The sequence below is a fragment of the Entelurus aequoreus genome, linkage group LG07 (assembly GCF_033978785.1).
Source record: "Entelurus aequoreus isolate RoL-2023_Sb linkage group LG07, RoL_Eaeq_v1.1, whole genome shotgun sequence".
NCBI classification, from domain to species: domain Eukaryota; kingdom Metazoa; phylum Chordata; class Actinopteri; order Syngnathiformes; family Syngnathidae; genus Entelurus; species Entelurus aequoreus.
Window position 1 is genome coordinate 10,404,953 of NC_084737.1, and position 26,622 is coordinate 10,431,574.

The 26,622-nt window shown below is 40.6% G+C and overlaps 1 protein-coding gene across 1 annotated transcript; it reads left to right on the plus strand.

Moving 5' to 3' along the window:
• Positions 1-2,168: 2,168 nt before the first annotated feature.
• LOC133652951 (activity-dependent neuroprotector homeobox protein-like) lies at positions 2,169-24,996 on the plus strand. The gene is made up of 4 exons (XM_062051909.1): positions 2,169-2,564; positions 15,542-15,658; positions 21,552-21,644; positions 21,728-24,996. The coding sequence occupies exons 2-4, from the start codon at positions 15,551-15,553 to the stop codon at positions 24,536-24,538; spliced, it is 3,012 nt and encodes a 1,003-aa protein (XP_061907893.1). The 5' UTR covers positions 2,169-2,564; positions 15,542-15,550; the 3' UTR covers positions 24,539-24,996.
• Positions 24,997-26,622: the final 1,626 nt, after the last annotated feature.

A 26,622-nucleotide genomic window follows, 5' to 3' on the forward strand; every position in this document is an offset into this window, starting at 1 on the left:
GTGAAAACGATGATGCTGTGTTCCAAATTTAAGTTATTTACTGAGATTGAGTGAGCCTATGGCTTTGCACTTTGTTTATTATTATATATATATATATATATATATATATATATATATATATATATATATATATATATATATATATATATATATATATATAGCATTCTATTTTAGTTACTTTGAATTTACAACCCCCTGGCGCTGTTTTGTACTGTTTGCTACTTTTTTTGTTTCGTATTTTTTGGAGTATAAGTCGCTCCGGAGTATAAGTCGCACCGGCCGAAAATGCATAACAAAGAAGGAAAAAAACATATATAAGCCGCACTGGAGTATAAGTCGCATTTTTTGGGGAAATTTATTTGATAAAACCCAACACCAAGAATAGACATTTGAAAGGCAATTTAATATAAATAAAGAATAGTGAACAACAGGCTGAATAAGTGTACGTTTTATGAGGCATAAATAACCAACTGAGAACGTGCCTGGTATGTTAACATAACATATTATGGTAAGAGTCATTCAAATAACTATAACATATAGAACATGCTATACGTTTACCAAACAATCTGTCACTCCTAATCGCTAAATCCGATGAAATCTTATACGTCTAGTCCAGTGGTTCTTAACCTGGGTTCGATCGAACCCTAGGGGTTTGGTGAGTCGGCCTCAGGGGTTCGGCGGAGGTCAAAACACACCCGACTCATCGTGTAAATACAAACTTCTCCCTATCGGCGTATTACGGATACGACAACAGCAGAAGTCACACTGATTTGCAGGTGTGTAATTTGTTGTGAGTTTATGCACTGTGTTGGTTTTGTTCTTTGAACAAGGTGATGTTCATACACGGTTCATTTTGTGCACCAGTAAAAAAACATGGTAACACTTTAGTATGGGGAAAATATTCACCATTAATTAGTTGCTTATTAACATGCAAATTAGTAACATATTGGCTCTTAACTAGTCATTATTAAGTACTTATTAATGCCTTTTTCGGCATGGCCTTATTATAACCCTAGCCCCCTAACCCTAACCAAATAACTCTAAATTAAGTCTTTATTACTTAGAATATGTTCCCCTAGTGTCCAAATAACTCTAAATTAAGTCTTTGTTACTTAGAATATGTTCCCCATCCTAAAGTGTTACCAAAAACATATAACTTTGTCTTGAATTTAAAAAGACAAGGGTTCGGTGAATGCACATATGAAACTGGTGGGGTTCGGTACCTCCAACAAGGTTAAGAACCACTGTTCTAGTCTCTTACGTGAATGAGCTAAATACTATTATTTGATGTTTTATGGTAATGTGTTAATAATTTCACACATAAGTCGCTCCTGAGTATAAGTCGCACCCCCGGCCAAACTATGAAAAAAACTGCGACTTATAGTCCGAAAAATATGGTACAATACTTTGATTATTATTTTCAACTGTTTGTAAATGTTGAAATTTATAAATAAAGTAGGGCTGCAACAACTAATCGATTAAAATCGATTATAAAAATAGTTGGCGATTAATTTAGTCATCGATTCGTTGGATCTATGCTATGCGCATGCGCGGAGGCAATTTTATTTTATTCTTATTATTTTTATTTTTTTATAAACCTTTATTTATAAACTGCAACATGTACAAACAGCTGAGAAACAATAATCAAAATAAGTATGGTGCCAGTATGCTGGTTTTTTTTCCAATAAAATACTGGAAAGGATAGAAATGGAGTTTGTCTCTTTTATTCGATTATTAATCGATTAATTGAAGTAATAATCGCCAGATTAATTGATTATCAAATTAATCGTTAGTTGCAGCCCTAAAATAAAGGTTTATATAAAAATGAAAAAAAGTTTAACAACACAACAATTATTAAAGTAAAATTCACCCTTTAAAAAACAAAGGTGAATTGCATTAATACGCGTGTGCGCATGCGTTACACTTTAGCCCATAAGAGGGCGCCCTCGGTTGGCCGTGGGGCGCAACTGCAGTTCATTTTGTTTGTTTACCCCTCACATTCCAACATTTAAGTACGCGAAAAGATGCTCCTTTTTAGTCAAATTCCCACTTTGTATGATGGCGAATTTGTGAGAGCGCAATAGTGAGTTGTAAATGGAAATAAAGACGACAATGAGGCACCGCTGTAGGCAAATAATCCAATGTTACGTCACTTCCGCTCTTCTTTTTCCGCCATTTTGGATGGGGGCACTTTCTGGGCTGGATGTGTATTGTCTGTCAAGAGAAGAATGGGGCAAGGAAAGCGTGTCTTTATTGATATCGCCACATTTGTGCTAGTTTATTACAAACCAGGTGAAATATGATTGCCTTCCAGCGCCGAGTGTGAAAGCAAAATGGATATTTAATCCGTCACACAAGCGTGTGTGTGTTGCTGTTTGCTGACCGGAGGAGGAGTGCGAAGGCGACCCGGAGTTGGAGCGTCCACCGACGGACGGCGGCTCTCTTGTCTCCGCAGCCCCACCGGAGCCGCAGCTCACCTGTCCGGATATTAGCCACCGAGCCGGGGGCAGTCGCAGCAGTGGAAGTGCCGCTCCGTCGCCTTCAGACCGTGGATGTGAGAGCAGGTAAAACTTGTATGTGCTTAGTTAGCTGCTAATGTTACGCAGCTAGCTAAACACAAGCGCCCATTATCGGACACAACGTTCAAAGTAAACGAGCTGGTGCGGTTTGGGAGCCCAGCGTCGTTAGCTGCTAACGTAACCTAGCCTGCTTGGACACTCTTTTTGTCAATAACAAAAGCATCTCTCATCTCTGAGTGTATTTATAAAACACGTTTGGTAATTTGTTTTTCTTGACATGATTCTTAAATGTACATGATTAATTTGACTTGCTTTCTAGTTGCCAGGTGACAGGAGGCGGGTGTGACCCCCCCCCTTCAAAAAAAAAACAACCTAAAAAGTGGGAGGTGTCACTCCTGTCATCATCCAAAAATATGCCTCCTTCTTCTTCTTCCTGGTAATTTGGTGTAAACACTACACAGGTGTCATCCAGAGTTCATCCCAAACTTTGATGGGGTTTTAGTGTTGTCACAAAGCCTTTTGCAGGAGCCAACTAGACGGGGGGTCACTATGGTGGTGTTTGCAGGCCCTCCATGGAGGTGCCTTTCTTCCTTCCTTCCCACTCAGCAGACTCTCTCCTTGGCGTTTATTTCCTCCTGCTCCCCCCCTCCCCTGTTTCTCTCACCCGTTTCTCCCTCCCTCCCTCCCTCTTTTCCTTTTAAGCTAGTCTGTCCGACCTCCCCCATCCCCCCTCCCTTCCGCCTCTCTCGCTCCCCGTCCTCCTCCTCCCCTCATCCTCAGCAAACCCACCCTTCCTCACCCCCGAGTCCATCCTCACCCCCCCCACCCCCTCCGGAGCCCATCCTCCTCTTCCTCCTCCACTGCAGACATATTGTAGAGGCTGACTCAATAGGAGGCGCCATTCTGTGATGGGGGCTTACATAATGGCGTGCCTCTCTAGCGCCATCTGCACGTAATAGCATAGGCCCACAGAGCGAGCAAGGGGAAAGTGCACCTGCAGCCTTCAGCACACACATGGGCACTCCAGAAGCTTTCAAGTCAAATGCACCAGAGGTTGTCCAATTCTTAAGGAAAAAAGACAGTTTTGAGGGGGGAGGGAATAACATAGCAACCCTCACTGTAGCTCAAGTTCCTTAAGCTCGGTTTGTCTTTTTCTTTGGATTTGTTTCGCCTTCCAAAACAAGGATGAGGGCCGACAGGAAGTAATGATATGAAAATATCGTATCACGGTTATTGGTGACCAAAATTCCGACAACATTGTTGAATGTGGTCAAACAAAACACACTGAAAGCTTTGTTTTAAAAAAATATATATATATATTTTTGCAAACATGTGCACACGCCATCATACATAAACATTGATTGTAAAAACAATCTTATTTGTTTTCTATTTAGAGTAGGGATGTCCAATAATATCGGACTGCCGATATTATCGGCCGATAAATGCTTTAAAATGTGATATCGGGAATTATCGGTATCGGTTTTAAAAAGTGAAATTTATGACTTTTTAAAACGCCGCTGTGTACACGGACGTAGGGGGAGGTACAGAGCGCCAATCAACCTTAAAAGCACTGCCTTTGCGTGCCGGCCCAGTCACATAATATCTACAGCTTTTCACACACACAAGTGAATGCAAGGCATACTTGGTCAACAGCCATACAGGTCACACTGAGGGTGGCCGTATAAACAACTTTAACACCGTTACAAATATGCGCCACACTTTGAACCCACACCAAACAAGAATGACAAACACATTTCGGGAGAACATCCGCACCGTAACACAACATAAACACAACAGAACAAATACCCAGAACCCCTTGCAGCACTAACTCTCCCGGGACGCTACAATATACACCCCCCGCTAAACCCCCCCCCCCCCCCCCCCCCACCTCAACCTCCTCATGCTCTCTCAGGGAGAGCATGTCCCAAATTCCAAGCTGCTGTTTTGAGACATGTTAAAAAAAATATTGCACTTTGTGACTTCAATAATAAATATGGCAGTGCCATGTTGGCACTTTTTTCCATAACTTGAGTTGATTTATTTTGGAAAACCTTGTTACATTGTTTAATGCATCACAACAAAATTAGGCATAATAATGTGTTAATTCCACGACTGTATATATCGGTATCGGTTGATATCGGAATCGGTAATTAAGAGTTGGACAATATCGGATATCGGCAAAAAAGCCATTATCGGACATCTCTAATTTAGAGCAATGTAAACAAAACCCGTAGGCCAAACTCGTTTTCATAGGGGGCCACATTGCAATTATGGCTGCCATCAGAGGGTCGCTTTTAACAGCGAATAATATATGATTTTGCCGATGCGTTTGATTATTATGTTTTTTTTACGTACACTTTAAAAAACATCTGTATACCGTATTTTCCGGAACAAAGGGCTCGCTGGATTATAAGGCGCACTGCTGATAAATGGTCTATTTTTTATCTTTTTTCATATATAAGGCACACCGGATTATATGGCGCATTAAAGGAGTCATATTATTATTTTATTTTTTTAAATTGAAAACACTTTCTTGTGGTCTACATAACATGTAATGGTGGTTCTTTGGTCAAAAAGTTGCATAGATGATGTTTTACAGATCATCTTCAAGCCGCTTTCTGACAGTCGCTTCTGGATGCGTAGTTTTGTGGGCGGTCTTATTTACGTGGCGTCTTCTCCCCGTCATCTTTGTTGTAGCGGTGTAGCGTGCAAGGACGGGAGTGGAAGAAGTGTCAAAAGATGGCGCTAACCTGTTTTAATGACATTCAGACTTTACTTCAATCAATAACGGAGCAACATCTCCTTATCCGGAAACAACAACACCGGAAATGTGTCCCGTGAAAATCCGTCCGACCGGAACTCTAATAACTAAAGTTCCTTGGGTGAATAATTAAACTCACTACACCGGTATGTTTTAGCGCTTTCATGGTGAGTTTACTGACAGGTATAAGTAAGAACTTGACACTACTTTATATTAGAAATTGCAACAGTGGAGGATGAATGTCCCATCACAAGAAGATAGAGAAAAAGAAGCTTATCGACTACGGTGTCGGCACCGACTACAAAGGCGGACTCGCACAATTTTTCAGGATTTATGCAGATCCCAAATAAAGATCAGAAGGTAAGAAAAGTTGCTTTTGCATAATATTGCGAAACAAAACGCCAGATAATGTCTTACCTTATACACACACCATAATACTAGTATGTTGAAGCACATCAAGCGGTGCGGCTTCATAGCTTACCAAAGTCGTACTAAAACATTTTGATAGATTTTTGAGCGCCGTGTGTAATGTCCTATATTTTCAATGGAACATATAAGATGTTGGTGTTGTTTACTTGAGTCATTTTGCCATCATAGTGCAGTGTACACGTATCTCTTATGTTTGACTGCCATCTACTGGCCACACTTATCATTACACCATGTACCAAATAGAATTGCTTCGAGGTCGGTAAGCAAAACCTGAATTATTCCGGACATTCGGCGCACCGGGTTATAAGGCGCACTGTCGAGTTTTGAGTAAAAATTATTTTCAGTGCGGAAAATATGGTGCAGTGTTTTTTCACAACATATACATGGAAAACTTTACCTTTTAATTTTGGCAACTGAACTGTCAGTTTTTTTACCGTAAAAAATGCGGTACCGTTTTTCAATCTACAGTAGTACACCGTAAAAACCATCACCACCGATTTTATGACTAAAAAAAACTGGCAGCTCAGTCAACAGATTTTTACTCTAAAAAAACAGTGATTATTTTTTGTAATTTACAGTAATATGCTGTAAAAACCACCATAAATGTTATCGTAAATTCTTTTGCCATTATAAACAGTGTACAATTTCATGGACTTGCTTTGAAATCATAAGTCAAGCAGATATTTGAGTATTTAATTGTATGATAATATATTTGTTGCAATATTGGATACTTTTAAAGTTTAAAAATGTATGCAATTTCATGCAGAAAAAAGACAAATACATTTAGTAGGAAACCATAAGGTACTTTATTGACGCATATTAATTCCGTTCGCGGGCCACCTAAAATGATGTGGCGGGCCAGATCTGGCCCCTGGGTCTTGATTTTGACACATGTGCCATAGGTGAAAGGCCTGTATAGGCCTGGGTTGATAACAATTTTTGCTCGACGATGTGTGGACCTACAAATTATTGCTGATAAACGATATTGGTGTCAACATAATTTGGAGACCAAATTAACCATTGAGGTAATAATAATACATGATAATAATGCATGTGTACTAGAGATGTCCGATAATGGCTTTTTTGCCGATTTCCGATATTGTCCAACTCTTAATTACCGATTCCGATATCAACCGATACCGATATATACAGTCGTGGAATTAACACATTATTATGCCTAATTTTGTTGTGATGCCCCGCTGGATGCATTAAACAATGTAACAAGGTTTTCCAAAATAAATCAACTCCAGTTATGGAAAAAAATGCCAACATGGCACTGCCATATTTATAATTGAAGTCACAAAGTGCATAATTTTTTTTAACATGCCTCAAAACAGCAGCTTGGAATTTGGGACATGCTTTCCCTAAGAGAGCATGAGGAGGTTGAGGTGGACGGGGTTGGGGGGGGGGGGGGGGTGTATATTGTAGCGTCCCGGAAGAGTTAGTGCTGCAAGGGGTTCTGGGTATTTGTTCTGTTGTGTTTATGTTGTGTTACAGTGTGGATGTTCTCCCAGGGGGGTTGGGTTGGGGTGGTTGGGGGTAGCGGGGGGTGTATATTGTAGCGTCCCGGAAGAGTTAGTGCTGCAAGGGGTTCTGGGTATTTATGTTGTGTTACGGTGCAGATGTTCTCCCGAAATGTGTTAGTCATTCTTGTTTGGTGTGGGTTCACAGTACATATTTGTAACATTGATAAAGTTGTTTATATGGCTACCCTCAGTGTGACCTGTATGGCTGTTGATCAAGTATGCCTTGCATTCACTTGTGTGTGTATAAAAGCCGCATATATTATGTGACTGGGCCGGCACGCAAAGGCAGTGCCTTCAAGGTTTATTGGCGCTCTGTACTTCCCCCTATGTCCGTGTACACAGCGGCGTTTTAGAAAGTCATAAATTTTACTTTTTGAAATCGATACCGATAATTTCCGATTTTACATTTTAAAGCATTTATCGTCCGATAATATTGGCAGTCCGATATTATCGGACATCTCTAATGTGTACCCTTTTAAATGCAATAAACTTGTGATTCTCGCATATTTTAACTTTGTCATTGGAATTTAAACATTTGAATATCCAAGTTAAATAAAACAAATAATAAAAAATAAAATACACTCTTGTTTGTTAGCAACATTTTGCACTTAAGTTCTAATCAACCAAATAGGTAAATAAAATGGCTAAATATAGGTGTTGTGGCCAAAATGGACTGTTTTTAACTTTTGAACTGCCTTTATCTGACAAATGTTTATGAATGTGTGGTTATCAATCACGGTTTTTTGATAATTAAAATTGAATGAGATAATACTAACCGTCAGTGGTTATAATTAGCATGTAGTACAAATGCCTGCAGCTGCTGAGACCTATGCAAAGAGTGACCGCTCTTGCAGCCTGTAACAACGCATACACGTGGCCATTATCGAGGCTGGCAAAGTTATCGAGTTCATTTTCATTTATCATTTGATTAATCTAGGATTGTACACTTAAATCTTTTAACCAAGTTTTATTTTAAAAAATAAACTAGACAGACATATACTTTCTTGGCAACTGAATATCTTAGTTGCCTTAGACAGCAATGTGTTTAAATAGGTTTAGATTGGGGTAGTGTGACAATTGTCATTGGGAAATGCGTAAATGTGTCTCGTATTCATGTTAGCATTTTAGCTAGCTAGCCTGCCATTAGCATGTTGGCTTGCTTATGCAGTAAATGAGCAGCTTCATCAGTCCCTAACTTTATCGAAGTGCGGTTACCGATCACAGTTTTACGATCATTTGAATTTAAAACTGTAATACTAAATAGTAATAATAAAACTGGTGGGAGTTTTACCACGGTTTATCAATAATACATTCAACCTAACACTTAATTTACCATGAATTGATTAACGTGGACCCCGACTTAAATTCGGGTGTTACCATTTAGTGGTCAATTGTACGGAATATGTACTGTACTGTGCAATCTACTAATAAAAGTTTCAATTAATCAATCAATCAATCAAAACCGTTACATCCCTTCACTTGTTAGCAAAGTTAACAGATCAGACAACATTTTGTTTTTTACAATTTATGTAAGCACGTTAAAGGTCCCCTTTTATCAATATAACCATTATATGTGTTTATGAACACCAAAAATGATAGCTATCTATCATCTCGCTCACTTTTGAGAACAGAGGTGCTCATACGCTCACTTTTCAGCTTGTTTCTTTTTATTAGGTTCTTAAGGAAGAAGCGCCTTCCTCATGGACATGATAGCACCTTTGATGAAAGACCTAACTCACAAAGACTTGATGCAGCTAAATCAAAAACCAATAACACCTCCACAACAATAACATAGACTATGCCAAATTCTACAGTATTAAGATAGACATTGACAATCACCAATATGTTATTACTTCATGTATATCTATAGGAACTATTTATGAAGTGTAGTGTCTCAATGCCCTTGATTTTCTTCTCTTTATTTATTGTCCAACTTATTGTAATTTATTTTATTGATTCTTTTTTATTACTTTCAGATAATGTTAATCTTTTTTTTTAATCCTTATTTTAAACATTTTATTTCAAAAAAATTTAACACAGTATATGCTATTTAATATATATATATATTTTTTTACTATTTGCTTATTGATATTTTTAACATCAACCTTTCCTTTTTTCCAAACAGGAAGTGAACACTAAGTAAACATGTAAAAGTTGTGCTGTTAAATACTTGTCAGTAAAATATGTGGAAAAGAGGTCAAATTAAAAGTAAGCGTTGGTTCTTCTGAATCTCTTTTAGACAAGTAACTTGCCAAACATAAACAATATCATACAATATCTCTGACCCACCCACCTAATGGACAGCTTCAAAAAAAGAAAGGCAGGCTTTGCTGCACATCTTTAAAAAGTTTAAAGGCCAATTGTATAAAACTTGGCCAATATTATTTTAATTATATTTTGATTATTTTATCATTATTCTATTTTTTTATTTTTAAAGTCAATGATTTATTCGATTACAAGGTGTATAGAATAGATTTGCATGTACAGTTTTTACCTTCTGGAGCGGTTTTGTTACATTTTGTACATATATTAATATACTGTAATCCTAACATATTACGATATTTTGCTCATTAATGCCTCGTAAATAAGTGATTATTTAAGCCTAATACTACACAACTTAATGGACGACAGCTTTGTCAAAAAGCAGGCTTCACTTCACATTTTAAAATGCAGCTCCGCCAATTATCCGTCAGCCAGTTACAGGCGTCGGAGTGGTAAGTTTGATCATGTAGTAAAATGTAGTGTTAGCATGTAGCGCACATAGCTATGCTAGTGTTGCTAACCTAGTATGATGTCAAAATGTAGTGTTAGCTTATAGCTCACATAGCTATACTAGTTTTGCTAACCCAGCATGATGTTAACATGTACCCACATTGTCCATTGGAACAACTTAGTAAGAATCAAAAGAAAAACAATTAACCATGGATGACAAAAGGACTGAAAAATGCTTGCAACAAGAAGAATACATTACATTTATAACACAAAGATCTACAGAGGCAGGAAACAAGTACAAGACGTATAAGAACAAGCTAACTGGCATACCGCGAACACATAGGAAATAATTTTTACAGTCAATTATTAGACCCGAACAAAAACAATATAGGAGCAACAGGGGGCATCCTAAATAGCATTATTACAAACGGTGCTAAGAAGGATTATCCTGAATACAGAAAAATGACAATATGAATGAAGTAGTTAAAAGCTTCAATAAGTACCGTATTTTTCGGACAACAAGTCACAGTTTTTTTCATAGTTTGGCCGGGGGTGCGACTTATACTCAGGAGCGACTTATGTGTGAAATTATTAACACATTACCGTAAAATATCAAATAATATTATTTAGCTCATTCACGTAAGAGACTAGACGTATAAGATTTCATGGGATTTAGCGATTAGGAGTGACAGATTGTTTGGTAAACGTATAGCATGTTCTATATGTTATAGTTATTTGAATGACTCTTACCATAATATGTTACGTTAACATACCAGGCACGTTCTCAGTTGGTTATTTATGCCTCATATAACGTACACTTATTCAGCCTGTTGTTCACTATTCTTTATTTATTTTAAATTGCCTTTCAAATGTCTATTGTTGGTGTTGGGTTTTATCAAATAAATTTCCCCAAAAAATGCGACTTATACTCCAGTGCGACTTATGTTTTTTTCCTTCTTTATTATGCATATTCGGCCGGTGCGACTTATACTCCGGGGCAATTTATACTCTGAAAAATACGGTACTTTGTGAACTTTGGACCAATTATGGGGGATAAGATTCCAGATCCCGAGTCGGTTGAAGACTTGAATGACACTGAAGACAGAAATCCCAACTCAATGTTCCTCGAATGTGTGACACAAGAGGAAATAATATTGTGAAAACATTTAAATCCAACACCTCAACTGAATGTAATGGAACTGATATGAAAACGATAAAAAAAGGGTTATTGAAGAGATTTCAGAACTTTTAACATATATCTGCAACCAACAGTATCATTTTAAATAGGCACATTCCCAGATAAATGAAAATGTATCTACCTGTTTCTCTACTTCCACAATTTTCTAAAATTGTTGAAAAACTGTTGAACAACAGATTAGAGAAATTACTTAAATAAATAAAAAAATGAAACACTCACAGAAAACCGATACAGATACATTTCAACATCTGTGGCATTAATCGAAATAACGGAAGAGATAACCAATGCAATAGATTTAAAAAAAAAAAAGTGCTGCTGCAGTCTATGGATTTAACAAAAGCATTTGACACAATCAATCAAAATATCCTAATAAACAAATGACAACAGTATGGCATCAGAGGGTTGGTCTTGAACTGGGTTAGAAGCTACTTAACCAACAGGAAGCATTGCGTGAAGATAGGAGAACAAACATCTACAGAGCTGAAAATATCTTGGGACGTACTGGCACCAAAATTGTTCAATCTTTATTCAAACGACATTTGTAAAGTTACAAAGGACTTAATGTTAGTAATATTTGCAGATGACACGACTGTGTTTTTTCAGGAGAGAACACAGAAGATAATACAAATAACAGAAAAAATTAACAAATTAAAAAGATGGTTAGAAAAAAAACAGACTATCTTTTGAATCTCAGTTGAGCCAGTGATGTCATCTAGCAACTTTTATGACAGCCAATAGCGACTTTCCTTGCTGAGGAGTTGGCAACACTGCTTAAAAACCCACTCAACATTCTCCTGCTTGCTGGAAGACAATCTACACCCCCCTATAGCAGTGTTTCTCAACATTTTTAATTTCAAGGCCTATCATTAACCAAAATGGGGTCCATTTGGTTCCATGTGTACTCTGTCAGAGTTACAGACCTTGTAATGGTCAATATAGACCCTCCTAAAGGAGTCCCTAGAACATACTTGCCAACCTTGAGACCTCCAATATCGGGGGGGGGGGGCTTGGCGTGGTTAGGGGCGTGGTTAAGATGAGAGTATATTTACAGCTAGAATTCACCAACTCAAGTATTTCATATATATATATATATATATATATATTATATTTATAAATAAAATAAATACTTGAATATTAGTGTTCATTTATTTACACATATACACACAAACACACACACACAACACTCATCTACTCATTGTTGTACTTGAAAGTACAATGCTTTGTTACGGGTTGAATTGGCCATCCTTTTTCTATTCTCTGTCACTATTTTTCTAACCATGCTGAACACCCTCTCTGATGATGCATTGCTGTGTGGCACGCACAAAAGTGCTTTCATCAAATGCACGAGAGTGTGGAATCTTCCATCTCTCCCTAGCATGGCCCAAAACTTTGTCCAGTTTACATCTGCTGTGACAACTAGAAACACACGAGCCTCCACCAGGGGGCAGTGTAGCGTACCCAGATGTAAAACCTCTTTTGCACAATCAGCCTTTTCATATAAAGCCGTAAAGGAATGGAACGACCTCACAACAAACTTGAAAAGTCTAACAGATTACTCTTCATTCACAATTGAAGTTAAAAAGTGGCTTTGGAGCAATCAAAGCTGCTCACACGGTCACTAAGATGGGCATTATGTTTGACACATCAACCTAATGTGTATTATATTTATCCATGAGAGCATTTTTTATTGTAAATTGTGAGGTGTGTCTGTTAAAATCATGGTTGTTTTTACAAATGATGACAGATGTGAACAAAAGCATGTATTGTCTTTGTGTGATGATGTAAATGAGGTGTGGTTGTATTGTATATTAAGTATGTGTCCATGAAAGGGCATTTTATGACTTTTTTCTTAATACTTGTGTATGATTTTATTGTCATAATTTTATTGCATGATTTTTGTATCCCTTTAATTTAGGTAGCCAGGGACTGCAGATGGAAATTAGCTACTTAGCTATAATCTGGTACAGAACATATCTGTCTTTGAGCTTAATGTTTCTGTACATTGTCCCTTCAAATAAAGACTAAACTAAAACCGGTCAATCCTTGCTTCCTGGGGAAGATCTTCCCTGGCAAGCAATTGGTACTCCAGTACTTGTACCCGGAGGCTGGTCAGGTCCAATCGCAGCTGCGGCAGACTTTTTTTTTTTTGTGGCGTGGCCTCCAGCTCCGGCTGAATACCGGGAGTTTGTCGGGAGAGGCGCTGAATATCGGGATTCTCTCGCTAAAAACGGGAGGGTTGGCAAGTATGCCCTAGAACAGTGGTTCTTAACCTTGTTGGAGGTACCGAACCCCACCAGTTTCATATGCACATTCACCGAACCCTTCTTTAGTGAAAAGTAAAATGTTGTATTTTTTCAAATTCAAGACAAAGTTATATGTTTTTGGTAACACTTTAGTATGGGGAAGATATTCTAAGTAACAAAGACTTAATTTAGAGTTATTTGGTTAGGGTTAGAGGGTTAGGGTTATAATAAGGCCATGCCGAATAAGGCATTAATAAGTACTTAATAATGAGTAGTTAAGAGCCAATATGTTACTAATTTGCATGTTAATAAGCAAATAATTAATGGTGAATATGTTCCCCATACTAAAGTGTTACCATGTTTTTTTACTGGTGCACAAAATGAACCGTGCATGAACATCACCCTGTTCAAACAACAAAGCCAACACAGTGCATGAACTCACAACAAATTACACACCTGCAAATCAGTGTGACTTCTGCTGTTGCCGTATCCGTAATACGCCGATAGGGAGAAGTTTTTATTTACACGATGAGTCGGGTGTGTCCGAACCCCTGAGGCCGACTCACCGAACCCCTAGGGTTGGATCGAACCCAGGTTAAGAACCACTGCATTAGGAGGTCACAGTGCAGACACTTCACCCTTGCTCCACTGGTGTAATAATGTGCATGAATGTTTGGTGGTCGTCGGAGGGGCCGTAGGTGCAAATTGGCGGCCACGCTTCCGTCAGTCTACCCCAGTGCAGCTGTGGCTACAAATGTAGCTTACCACCATCATGTGTGGATATGGAGTGAATGAATGATGGGTTCTCTCTTCTGTGTGAAGCGCTTTGAGTGTCTAGAAAAGGGCTATATAAATGTAATTCATTATTATTATTATAAATAGAGATGTCCGATAATGGCTTTTTTCCGATATTGTCCAACTCTTAATTACAGATTCCGATATCAACCGATACCGATATATACAGTCGTGGAATTAACACAATATTATGCCTAATTTTGTTGTGATGCCCCGCTGGATGCATTAAACAATGTAACAAGGTTTTCCAAAATAAATCAACTCAAGTTATGGGAAAAAAATGCCAACATGGCACTGCCATATTTATTATTGAAGTCACAAAGTGCATTAATTTTTTTAACATGCCTCAAAACAGCAGCATGAGGACGTTTGGGGGGGGGGGGGTTTCGGGTAGGAGGTAACAGGTGTATATTGTAGCGTCCCGGAAGAGTTAGTGCTGCAAGGGGTTCTGGGTATTTGTTCTGTTGTGTTACGGTGCGGATGTTCTCCCGAAATGTGTTTGTCATTCTTGTTTGGTGTGGGTTCACAGTGTGGCGCATATTTGTAACAGTGTTAAAGTTGTTTATACGGCCACCCTCAGTGTGACCTGTATGGCTTTTGATCAAGTATGCATTGCATTCACTTGTGTGTGTGTCATAAGCCGAAGATATTATGTGACTGGGTCGGCACGCAAAGGCAGTGCCTTTAATGTTTATTGACGCTCTGTACTTCTCCCTACGTCTGTGTACACAGCGGCGTTTGAAAAAGTCATAGATTTTACTTTTTGAAACCGATACCGATAATTTCCGATATTACATTTTAAAGCATTTATCGGCCGATAGTATCGGTAGTCCGATATTATTGGACATCCCTAGTAAAAAGTAAACAATAACACTTCTTGGAGACACAGCTTGTTAGCATTAAAACTACAATGTTGATACATTTCTGTATAAATAGGCTACAAGAGGAGGATACAGAATGACAGGAAGTAGTAGTGGTACGTATAGTAGTAATGCAATACATAGAGCAATGTAAATCATACATCATGTCATTCATTATGTACGATTGTGCCATATTTGTACACTGCATGGTACCTTCATGTAGTTCTACTCAACGTTGCTGCTTTTTCCAGGTTTCTCGTCAGTGAGTTTCCACTCATTGTAACATTTGAGCATACACAGCTGTGGAAATGACCAAAATAAACACACGCTAACAGAAAGTTGCCCTGTTGCTGCTGCACACTGCACTGTCCACTGTCTTTGGATAAGACTGTCAACAACTTTTACATGCCCTCCTCCATCGTTGTCGTTTGTTACTATTTCATGGCATTGTTTGTGACAAGAAAATACATCCATATTTGTGTTTTTCCCCCAATCCAGGTGGGCAGAATGTTCCAGCTCCCTGTCAACAACCTGAGTAGTCTGCGTAAAGCTCGTAAAAATGTCAAGAGGGTCCTGGGAGACATCGGTCTGGAGTACTGCAAAGACCACCTGCAGGTCAGCCTCTTTTAAAAACTCCGCCACTGTGTCCTTATTTTGTCGATTATTTTAGTAATTGAGTAATCTATCGATATCGGATGATACACACTCTACAGCAGTGGTTCTCAAATGGGGGTACGCGTACCCCTGGGGGTACTTGAAGGTATGCCAAGGGGTACGTGAGATTTTTTTAAAATGTCTGTCAAAAAGAACTGTGAAAAGAAATGCAACAATGCAATATTCAGTGTTGACCGCTAGATTTTTTGTGGACATGTTCCATAAATACTGATGTTAAAGATTTCTTTTTTTGTGAAGAAATGTTTAGAATTAGTTCATGAATCCAGATGGATCTCTATTACAATCCCCAAAGAGGGCACTTTAAGTTGATGATTACTTCTGTGTAGAAATATTTATTTATAATTGAATCACTTGTTTATTTTTCAACAAGTTTTTAGTTATTTTTATATATTTTTTTCCAAATAGTTCAAGAAAGACCACAACAAATGAGCAATATTTTGCACTGTTATACAATTTAATAAATCAGAAACTGATGACATAGTGCTGTATTTTACTTCTTTATCTCTTTTTTTCAACCAAAAATACTTTCCTCTGATTAGGGGGTACTTGAATTAAAAAAATGTTCACAGGGGGTACATCACTGAAAAAAGGTTGAGAACCACTGTTCTCCAGTACCAATGCGTATGCGTATTAATGCGATTTTTTTCTGTTTGCCATAACTTTCACTATTTTTAATAAATACACATCAACATTGACGTTACACTTTTAAAACGTGTGCATTAATAGAAGTTAAAGTTAAATAAAAACTCAGTTTTCTCGGCCACACAGTTCATGACACCCACACACTCATGTTACTAACTACTAGGGCTGGGCAATATGGACGAAAAAGTATATCTCTATATATTTTTACTAAAACTCGGTATTCAATATACATCTCGATATATTTTCCGGTGAAAATATACATATAAAGAATATCAATTTTGAGCGAGATTCACTGAAATTGAAGTGAATGACAACTATACTGTAAACAGTCAATGGCACTTTTTTTAACCCAGTTAGTCAAGATGGGTATTAACAGCACTTTTATTAACCCAGTTAGTCAGGATGGGTATTAACAGCACTTTTATTAACCCAGTTAGTCAGGATGGGTATTAACAGCACTTTTATTAACCCAGTTAGTCAAGATGGGTATTAACAGCACTTTTATTAACCCAGTTAGTCAAGATGGGTATTAACAGCACTTTTATTAACCCAGTTAGTCAAGATGGGTATTAACAGCACTTTTATTAACCCAGTTAGTCAGGATGGGTATTAACAGCACTTTTATTAACCCAGTTAGTCAAGATGGGTATTAACAGCACTTTTATTAACCCAGTTAGTCAGGATGGGTATTAACAGCACTTTTATTAACCCAGTTAGTCAAGATGGGTATTAACAGCACTTTTATTAACCCAGTTAGTCAAGATGGGTATTAACAGCACTTTTATTAACCCAGTTAGTCAAGATGGGTATTTACATCACAGAAAATAAACTGTTTAAGTAGCACAGAATTACATAACATAAATAAAATAGAAACATTATTTCCACATAAAATAAATAACATAGCTATGCAAATAATACAAAGTGTATCAAACTCGGATAAAAAAATACATTTGCAGTCAGGCACTTTTTAATTCCCAGTCAACGATGTAATGGACCGTCACACACGTACGGTTCTGGCCAGCGCCAGGTAAGTGACTTGACTTAATTGTGCGGCTATGACCTTCCTCACTCACTTCGGCGTACATTTTTGGCAGCATTTCTCGTGCGAAATATGCCCGGCTTGGCAACTGAAGAACAGCTTTGATTTGGGCTTACATGGTAAACAACTCAAATAAATGTTTTATCCAGACGCATACATTTGTCCAAATGTAGCCAAATAGACACATTGTGGGTTTCCTGGACGTGGTCTACATCGCTAAAAGAAAAATCTAAAGAAGAGTATCCCTCTGCCATCTTCCACTACTTTTTTTATTATATAAATCGCCCGCTTGAAAATTCCCACTAAGCGGTGTTTGGTCATTTTATCATGAAAAAATTATATCGATATTACGATATTTTCTTAATTCATATCTTGTTTAAAAATATATCGATATACCGTATTTTTCGGATTATAAATCGCTCCGGAGTATAAGTCGCACCGGCCGAAAATGCATAATAAAGAAGGAAAAAAACATATATACGTCGCACTCGAGTATAAGTCGCATTTTTGGGGTAAATTTATTTGTTAAATCCAACACCAAGAATAGACATTTGAAAGGCAATTTAAAATAAATAACGAATAGTGAACAACAGGCTGAATAAGTGTACGTTATATGAGGCATAAATAACCAACTGGGAACGTGCCTGGTATGTTAACGTAACATATTATGGTAAGAGTCATTCAAATAACTATAACATATAGAACATGCTATACGTTTACCAAACAATCTATCACTCCTAATCGCTAAATCCCATGAAATCTTCTTCCTCTGTGTCGCTCCTGGTATGCGCCGCTAAAGTCCTTTCTTTCTGCTGCTCGATCGCCGTTTTTTGCTGCATATTTCACTACTTCCAGCTTGTAATCTGCAGTATATGATTTCCTTTTCGGTGCCATTTTTGTTCAGCCCTTCTCAGTTTTTATAAGTTACCGCCAATGTAGAAATGAACCATTTTAATAGCTACGGACATTGTAGCTGTTAGCATCCCATGACCCACAATGCACTTCTGCCATGACCCGCCCCCGCCAAATTCTTATTGGTTGACGTGTGTGTGTGACGATTGCTGACATTTGCTTCGTCTCTTACGCGAATGAGATGAATAATATTATTTGATATATTACAGTAATGTGTTAATAATTTCACACATAAGTCGCTCCTGAGTATAAGTTGCACCGCCGGCCAAACTATGAAAAAAACTGTGATTTATAATCCGAAAAATACGGTATCTAACAAACTCGATATATCGTCCAGCCCTGCTAACTATGTTTGCCTATTTAAAAGTTCCGGGCACTCCATGTGGTCCAAATTTTATAAATGTTTGATCAGTTACATATATGGCAGTGCCATGTTGGCATTTTTTTCCATAACTTGAGTTGATTTATTTTGGAAAACCTTGTTACATTGTTTAATACAGGGGTGTTCAAAGTGCGGCCCGGGGGCCATTTGCGGCCCGGAGCTAATTGTTTACCGGCCCGCCACACATTCTGGAAATGCTATTGCAAAAATAATAAACATTACAAACAGTGGAATGAGGTGAAGTCATACCAAAGACTATAAAAATTAGACCCATAACCTCCCTGCTTGGCACTCAGCATCAAGGGTTGGAGTTGGGGGTTAAATCACCAAAATGATTCCCGGGCGCGGCGCCGCTGCTGCCCGCTGCTCCCCAAGGGGATGGGTCAAATGCAGAGGACAAATTTCACCACATCTAGTGTGTGTGTGACAATCATTGGTACTTTAATCTTTAATCTTAATCTTAAAATCTAACTAGAAAAAGTTGCAATGTTGACACAAAGCTGCCATGCAGGCTGTTTTTTTTCTTTTGTCTATCTTTATTTTTCTTTTTTTGCCATTGCTTAAAATTTCACTTTAAAATGTTTTAAGTGGAAAATATTGCATGTATTGTGTGGTTGCCATACAAAAACATCGTTTTCTTTGACAAAAGAGCATAAAACAAACAAAATAATAGTTCAAACGTAAAATTGACAGATATATCTGAAGTTGATCTTGTAACTTAAGTGTTGAAAGTAAAAAAAAAACTAATACAAATGTATCACTTTGAGTGGGGCACCTTTTGTATCCTAAATATATTTAATGGGATTTTATTTATCTTTTCACTGTGATTACTCAAAAATAACAATGGATTAATATCAATGGTGTCCTGCATTATTGATGTTTTTAAGGCTCTAATTACTTCACATTAAACATTGCTTTCTGAATGTTTTGGGCAGTGAGGGAAATAATGCATATTTCAGTTTTATTATAAAAAACAAAGTTGTCTTGACAGAAAAGGCATAAAACCTTTTTGGTTTTTTAAAATTTATATCAACCTAAAGTTGATATACTGTAGAGATTTACTGTAAGCGTTAAATTAAAAAAAATAAAAAATAATTTGACTTGTTTTTAACATTTTAATGACTTAGACCCTTTATGGTCCCCGGGAGCCCTAAAGGTAAAAAAAAAACGCAAAATCCATATATTTTGTTATGATTTGAAAATGAAAACTATCATTTAGATAGTTTTAATTTTCAGGCTTTAATTTTTCCGTGTGCGGCCCTCAGTGGAAAAAGTTTGGACACCCCTAGTTTAATGCATCCAGCGGGGCATCACAACAAAATTAGTAGGGATGTCCGATAATATCGGCCTGCCGATATTATCGGCCGATAAATGCGTTAAAATGTAATATCGGAAATTATCGGTATCGTTTTTTTAATTATCTGTATTAGTGTTTTTTTTTGTTTTTTATTAAATCAACATAAAAAACAAAAGATACACTTACAATTAGTGCACCAACCCAAAAAACCTCCCTCCCCCCATTTCTTTCTGTTATCAATATTCTGGTTCCTACATTATATATCAATATATATCAATACAGTCTGCAAGGGATACAGTCTGTAAGCACACATGATTGTGCGTGCTGCTGGTCCACTAATAGTACTAACCTTTAACAGTTAATTTTACTCATTTTCATTAATTACTAGTTTCTATGTAACTGTTTTTATATTGTTTTACTTTCTTTTTTATTCAAGAAAATGTTTTTAATTTAGTTATCTTATTTTATTATTATTTTTAAAAAGTACCTTATCTTCACCATATGTGGTTGTCCAAATTAGGCATAATAATGTGTTAATTCCACGACTGCATATATCGGTTGATATCGGTATCGGTTGGTATCGGTAATTAAAGAGTTGGACAATATCGGAATATCGGATATGGGCAAAAAGCCATTTTCGGACATCCCTAAAAATTAGGCATAATAATGTGTTAATTCCACAACTGTATATATCGATATCGGTTGATATCGGAATCGGTAATTAAGAGTTGGACAATATCGGATATCGGCAAAAAAGCCATTATCGGACATCTCTAGTAAATAGTAGGGATATCCGATATTCCGATATTGTCCAACTCTTAATTACCGATACCGATATCAACCGATACTGATATATACAGTCGTGGAATTAACACATTATTATGCCCAATTTGGACAACCAGGTATGGTGAAGATAAGGTCCTTTTTTAAAAAATAATAAGATAAATACATTCAAAACATTTTCTTGTATAAAAAAAAAAGTAAAACAATATAAAAACAGTTACATAGAAACTAGTAATTAATACAGCCCTTTGAGACACTTCTGATTTAGGGCTATATGAATAAACATTGATTGATTGATTGATAATGAAAATGAGTAAAATTAACTGTTAAAGGTTAGTACTATTAGTAGACCAGCAGCACGCACAATCATGTGTGCTTACGGACTGTATCCCTTGCAGACTGTATTGATATATATTGATATATAATGTAGGAACCAGAATATTAATAGCAGAAAGAAACAACCCTTTTGTGTGAATGAGTGTGAATGGGGGAGGGAGGTTTTTTGGGTTGGTGTACTAATTGTAAGTGTAGCTTGTTTTTTATGTTGATTTAATAAAAAAAAAATTTAAAAAACGATACCGATAATAAAAAAACCCGATATGGATAATTTCCGATATTACATTTTAAAGCATTTATCGATAATATCGGCGGGCCGCTATTATCGGACATCTCTAGTAAATAGTCATGAAAATAAAGAAAAGGCATTGAATGAGAAAGTGTGTCCAGACTTTTGGCCTGTACTGTGTGTCAAAGAGTGCTCTTCTGTTGTCTCCTGCAGGACTTTAAGGCCTACACGCCGCCTGAGGTGTACATCAAGCACACTTGTTGGGAGGACGTGTGCATGTGGGAGCCGTCGCACACCAAAGTCCAAGTATGTATTGCAAATATCACACCGCGTCTTCCTCGTCTGCAAGCACAAACCGTGACGTCCCGCCCCCTTCCGATGTGTTCCAGGACTACCGCTCCAAACCTTTCTGCTGCACCGGCTGCCTCTTCTCGTCCAAATACTTCTCTGCGTACAAGAGCCACTTCCGCAATGTCCACAGCCAAGACTTCGAGAACAACATCCTGCTCAACTGCCCCTACTGCACTTACAACGGCAACAAGAAGACCCTGGAGACGCACATCAAACTCTTTCATGTGCCCAGCAGCACCGTGCGCCAGGGGCCCGGCGCCGGCGGCGGCCTCCTGATGAAGGATGGCCTCCTGAAGAGGCCGGGGGACAGCGTGGAGCAGGCGGTGTACTACTGTAAGAAGTGCACCTACCGGGACCCTTTGTACAACGTGGTGCGCAAGCACATCTACAGGGAACACTTCCAGCAGGTGGCGCAGCCTTACATCGCAAAACCGGGAGAGAAGGCCCAAAACGGCGGCACCGCCGGGAAACCGGAGGGCAGCAACACCAACCACGTGAACAGTCATCAGATCCACTGCAAGAAGTGTCTGTTTGTCCCCAGAACTTACGAGGCACTTGTCCAGCATGTCATCGAGGACCACGAGAGGGTCGGATACCAAGTGACGGCTATGATCGGCCACACCAGCGTGATCGTCCCCCGTCCCAAACCCATCCTGCTCATACCCAAGTCCCAAGGAGACAAAACCATCATCGGGATGGGTCCAAAGGGGGCTGTCATGGCCACCACCAGGCCTTCAGCTTCCCAGCAGCTGGCCCGGGTCGCCTCAGCATCAAAGCCCACCTTTAGTCCTCAGAGTCTTCTCTCGGCGATCAAACACGAGTCGGCGGGCTTTAAGTCTGCGACCAACCAGACCTTTTCCTTTGGCGTCCTTCAAGGGAAGGGAAGCTTGGCCGGGAACGCCCACGTTTCTCAGCAGTCTCACTCCGCAAGGCATCCGTTCCCCGGAGCCAGCCTGCGGAGCCCCGTGATGTTCAACACCTCCCTCAAGTCGGGCTCCCTCGGCCCCCGGGTGCAGGCGGCGGCCACCACCGTCGCCTCGGTCGCGGCCAAGAAAGGCGGCTCCTCGATCCTGGGCCCCTCCCACACCCAGAAGTGGAAGATCTGCACCATCTGCAACGAGCTCTTCCCGGAGAACGTGTACAGCTGCCACTTTGAGAAGGAGCACAAAGCGGAGAAGGTGCCCGCCGTGGCCAACTACATCATGAAGATCCACAACTTCACCAGCAAGTGTCTCTACTGCAACCGCTACCTGCCCAGCGACACCTTGCTCAACCACATGCTCATACACGGCCTGTCCTGCCCGCACTGCCGCGCCACCTTCAACGACGTGGAGAAGATGGTGGCTCACATGCGCCTGTCGCACCCGGACGAGGCGGTGGGGCCTCGCACCGACTCCCCGCTGACCTTCGACCTGACCCTGCAGCAGGGCAACCCAAAGAACGTGCAGCTCATCGTGACTACCTACAACATGAAGGACGCCCCGGAGGAGTCGGTGGCCTTTCACGCCCAAAACCACGCCGCCGTGTCGTCCTCGCTGGCCGCCTCCCTGCTGTCGGCCAAGAGGCCGTTACCTCAGCACCCTTCCAAAACGCTCGACACGGTCAAGAATGTCCCGCCCGCAGCTGTGCCGTACAAGAGAGACGTAGGAAAGACGCTCTGTCCGCTCTGCTTCTCCATCCTCAAGGGCCCCATCTCGGACTCCCTGGCTCACCACTTGAAGGAGCGCCACCAAGTCATCCAGACGGTGCACCCGGTGGAGAAGAAGCTGACCTACAAGTGTATCCACTGTCTGGGCGTGTACACCAGCAACATGACCGCCTCCACCATCACCTTACATCTCGTCCACTGTCGAGGCGTAGGAAAGTCTCACAACGGCCAGGATAGGTCCGCCTCCAGGACCGGCCAGGCCGCCAAACGGACCGGCGTCAACACCTCCGACACCAGCGCGCCAAAAAGGAGGAGGCGGGGACCTCCCGGGGAGAGGGCGCACCCCAGAGACATGAACACGCAGTTTGAGGAAAACCCGGACGAACCCGTTTGTCTCGCGCTCGACCCGCGGGGTCTGGAGAACGAGTCGTACGAGTCGAGGAAGGCATTCCTCACCCGCTACTTCAACCGAGCGCCGTACGCCACCCAGCGGGAGGTGGAGAAGCTGGCGGCCGGACTCTGGCTGTGGAAGTCGGACGTCTCCGGACACTTCGTCAACACTCGCAGGAAATGCGCGCAGGAGTGCGAAAGCCTGCGCCCCGGCGTCCTGCTGGGGTTCAGCATGCACGAGGCGGGCCAGGTGAGCCACGAGCTGGCGTTGGACGGCGGCGCGTTCGAGGCCGGACCTGGCAAAAGGAGGACGTCCAGGAACCGCTTGGGGCTGTCGGAGCAAGCCCGCCAGAGACGGAAGGAGTCCGCGGCGACCAATGGCGGCTCCTCCTTAAAACCCAAACGCCCCGACCAAACCGAGACAATCAACTGCACCTCGCCGCCCAAAACGCCCGCCAGACTCCCCGAGCCCATCGCCGTCGACTCTGACAGCGAAGAGGAGTCGGCCCAAGCGCTCCGTCTCCACGGTAACATCCAGCATCCGGAAGCTGAGGAGAGAACGGCGCTCATGGCGGGAGTGAAGATGATTTCGGAGTTGGAGGACTCGTCGGACGAAGACGATGATGACGACGACGACGATGATGATGATGACGAGGACGACGAGGAGGAGGAAGGGGAGAACTTGGAGAACGGCTTCGGGCCCACAGGGAGCTCAGGAGGACAGGCGCCCCTGCCCATCATTATTCCCAAATTCGTGCCCTCGTCCGCCAGGCGGGGCGGCGACGCTCAGCTGGGCAAGCAGCAGGTCTGACCTTTAACCCCCTTTAGACCGCAGCAACACATCTGCCTCACCTGGACTCCACAAGGACCCGCTTTGAAAGCAGGAGCTCAGAACAAGCCATCCGACCACAGTCATGTGATCAGCAAGTGTGAGGTTTGACCAATCTAGTAAAGAAAGAAGTATTTTGTCTTTTTGTCCGTTGGCTAGTAAACTTGAAACGTGGTGAGCAGATAATTATTGCTTTTGTTTGTCCTGTCTGCATACTGGCTAGCCCTCTTTTGCATCCTAATAAATCACATTTTTAGTTGATTATTATCGGCGATCATTTTAAAGGAACTACCCAAAGTCTTTTTTATCTTGGCCCACTTTCTTGATTTGACCTTTGCTTCCCCCCCACACGCCACTGGATGGTAACCACCACACTGAACGTGAATTTTATTTTTTTAAACATTTATTTGTTGTACACATTTATTTTACACCTGTGCATTTCATCAACAATAAAGTGCTGTCATTGTTCCTCACTGAAGAAAACCACATAGGAAAAGTTATTTTTATTTGCGTCACCAAACAACTAATGTTTGCGCTGATAGTAAACCGGTGTGACACACATGACCGTCACAATAGCATAAATTAAAGCGCTAAATAAATGATCAACTGGCTGAATGCGATACAAGTAACGGTGATTGCACCAATTAACGTCTCAAATGAGTGCTATGCTGAAAATGCTGTGGCTGTGGGTAACTTCCTGCAATTTTAGCCACAAGAGGGCAGCAGATGCTTTTGAAATACCAAAACCAACACTACTGTGAAAGTTATGTTGACTCAGCACTTTAGCACCGTTACGTTAGTCGTGTTGTACAATATACTTCATAAATGAGTATATTGCATTATTCCCCACTTTCTCGTTTACCCTCAAGCAAGATGAACAATAAGTCGTTATATTTAATGAGTTTTTACATTCGGGAAACCATTAAACGTATCGTCCTCGTTGTGCTTTAGCTAAACACTCCTTGCTGTAATTAGAGCATGTAGAATATTGATATTATATTTGTATGTGTGTGTGTGTGTGTGTGTGTGTCCATGGCAGGTTATGTTGCTCTTTATCACCCAGGAAGTTTCTTCTTCTTGCACTTACTTCACCATCCTTAACTGTCCCTTGTGAGAAAGACAAAATGGAGGGAAAGTAGTGTTGCTATGGAGGGGGGGGGGGGCTGATGATGGAGTGAGCAGAAGAGGAGGCTGATAATGCAGGAGTGAGGAGGAGGAGGCTGATGATGAAGGAGTGAGGAGAAGAGGATGCTGATGATGAAGGAGTGAGGAGAAGAGGATGCTGATGGAGAAGAGGATGCTGATGGAGAAGAGGATGCTGATGATGGAGTGAGGAGAAGAGGATGCTGATGATGGAGTGAGGAGGAGGTGGAGGATGAAGGGGTGAGGAGGAGCTGATGGAGTGGGGAGCAGATGGAGTGAGGCTGTGATAAGGAGGTTAAAGATGAAAGAGGGAGGAGTAGTTGTGGGAGATGATGGAGTGAGGAGAAGAGGAGGCAGATAATGAAGGAGTGAGGAGGAGGAGACTGATGAAGGAGTAAGAAAAAGAGGATGCTGATGATGGAGTGAGGAGAAGAGGAGGCTGATGATGGAGCGAGGAGAAGAAGAGGCTGATGATGAAGGAGAAGAGGAGGAGGTGGAGGATGAAAGGGTGAGGAGATGGAGTGAGGCTGTGATAAGGAGGTTAAAGATGAAAGAGGGAGAAGTAGATGTGGGGGATGATGGAGTGAGGAGGCTGATGATGAAGGAATGAGGAGAAGAGGATGCTAATGATGGAGTGAGAAGAAGAGGCTGATGATGGAGAAGAGGAGGCGGAGGATGAAGGGGTGAGGAGATGGAGTGGGGAGCAGATGAAGGAGTGAGGCTGTGATAAGGAGGTTAAGGATGAAAGAGGGAGGAGTGGATGTGGGAGGTGATTGAGTGAGGAGGTGAAACACGGAGTGGGGAGAAGAGGAGGCTGATGGAGTGAGGAGAAGAGGAGGCTGATGATGGAGTGAGGAGAAGAGGAGGCTGATGATGAAGGAGAAAAGGAGGAGATGGAGGGGTGAGGCTGTGATAAGGAGGTT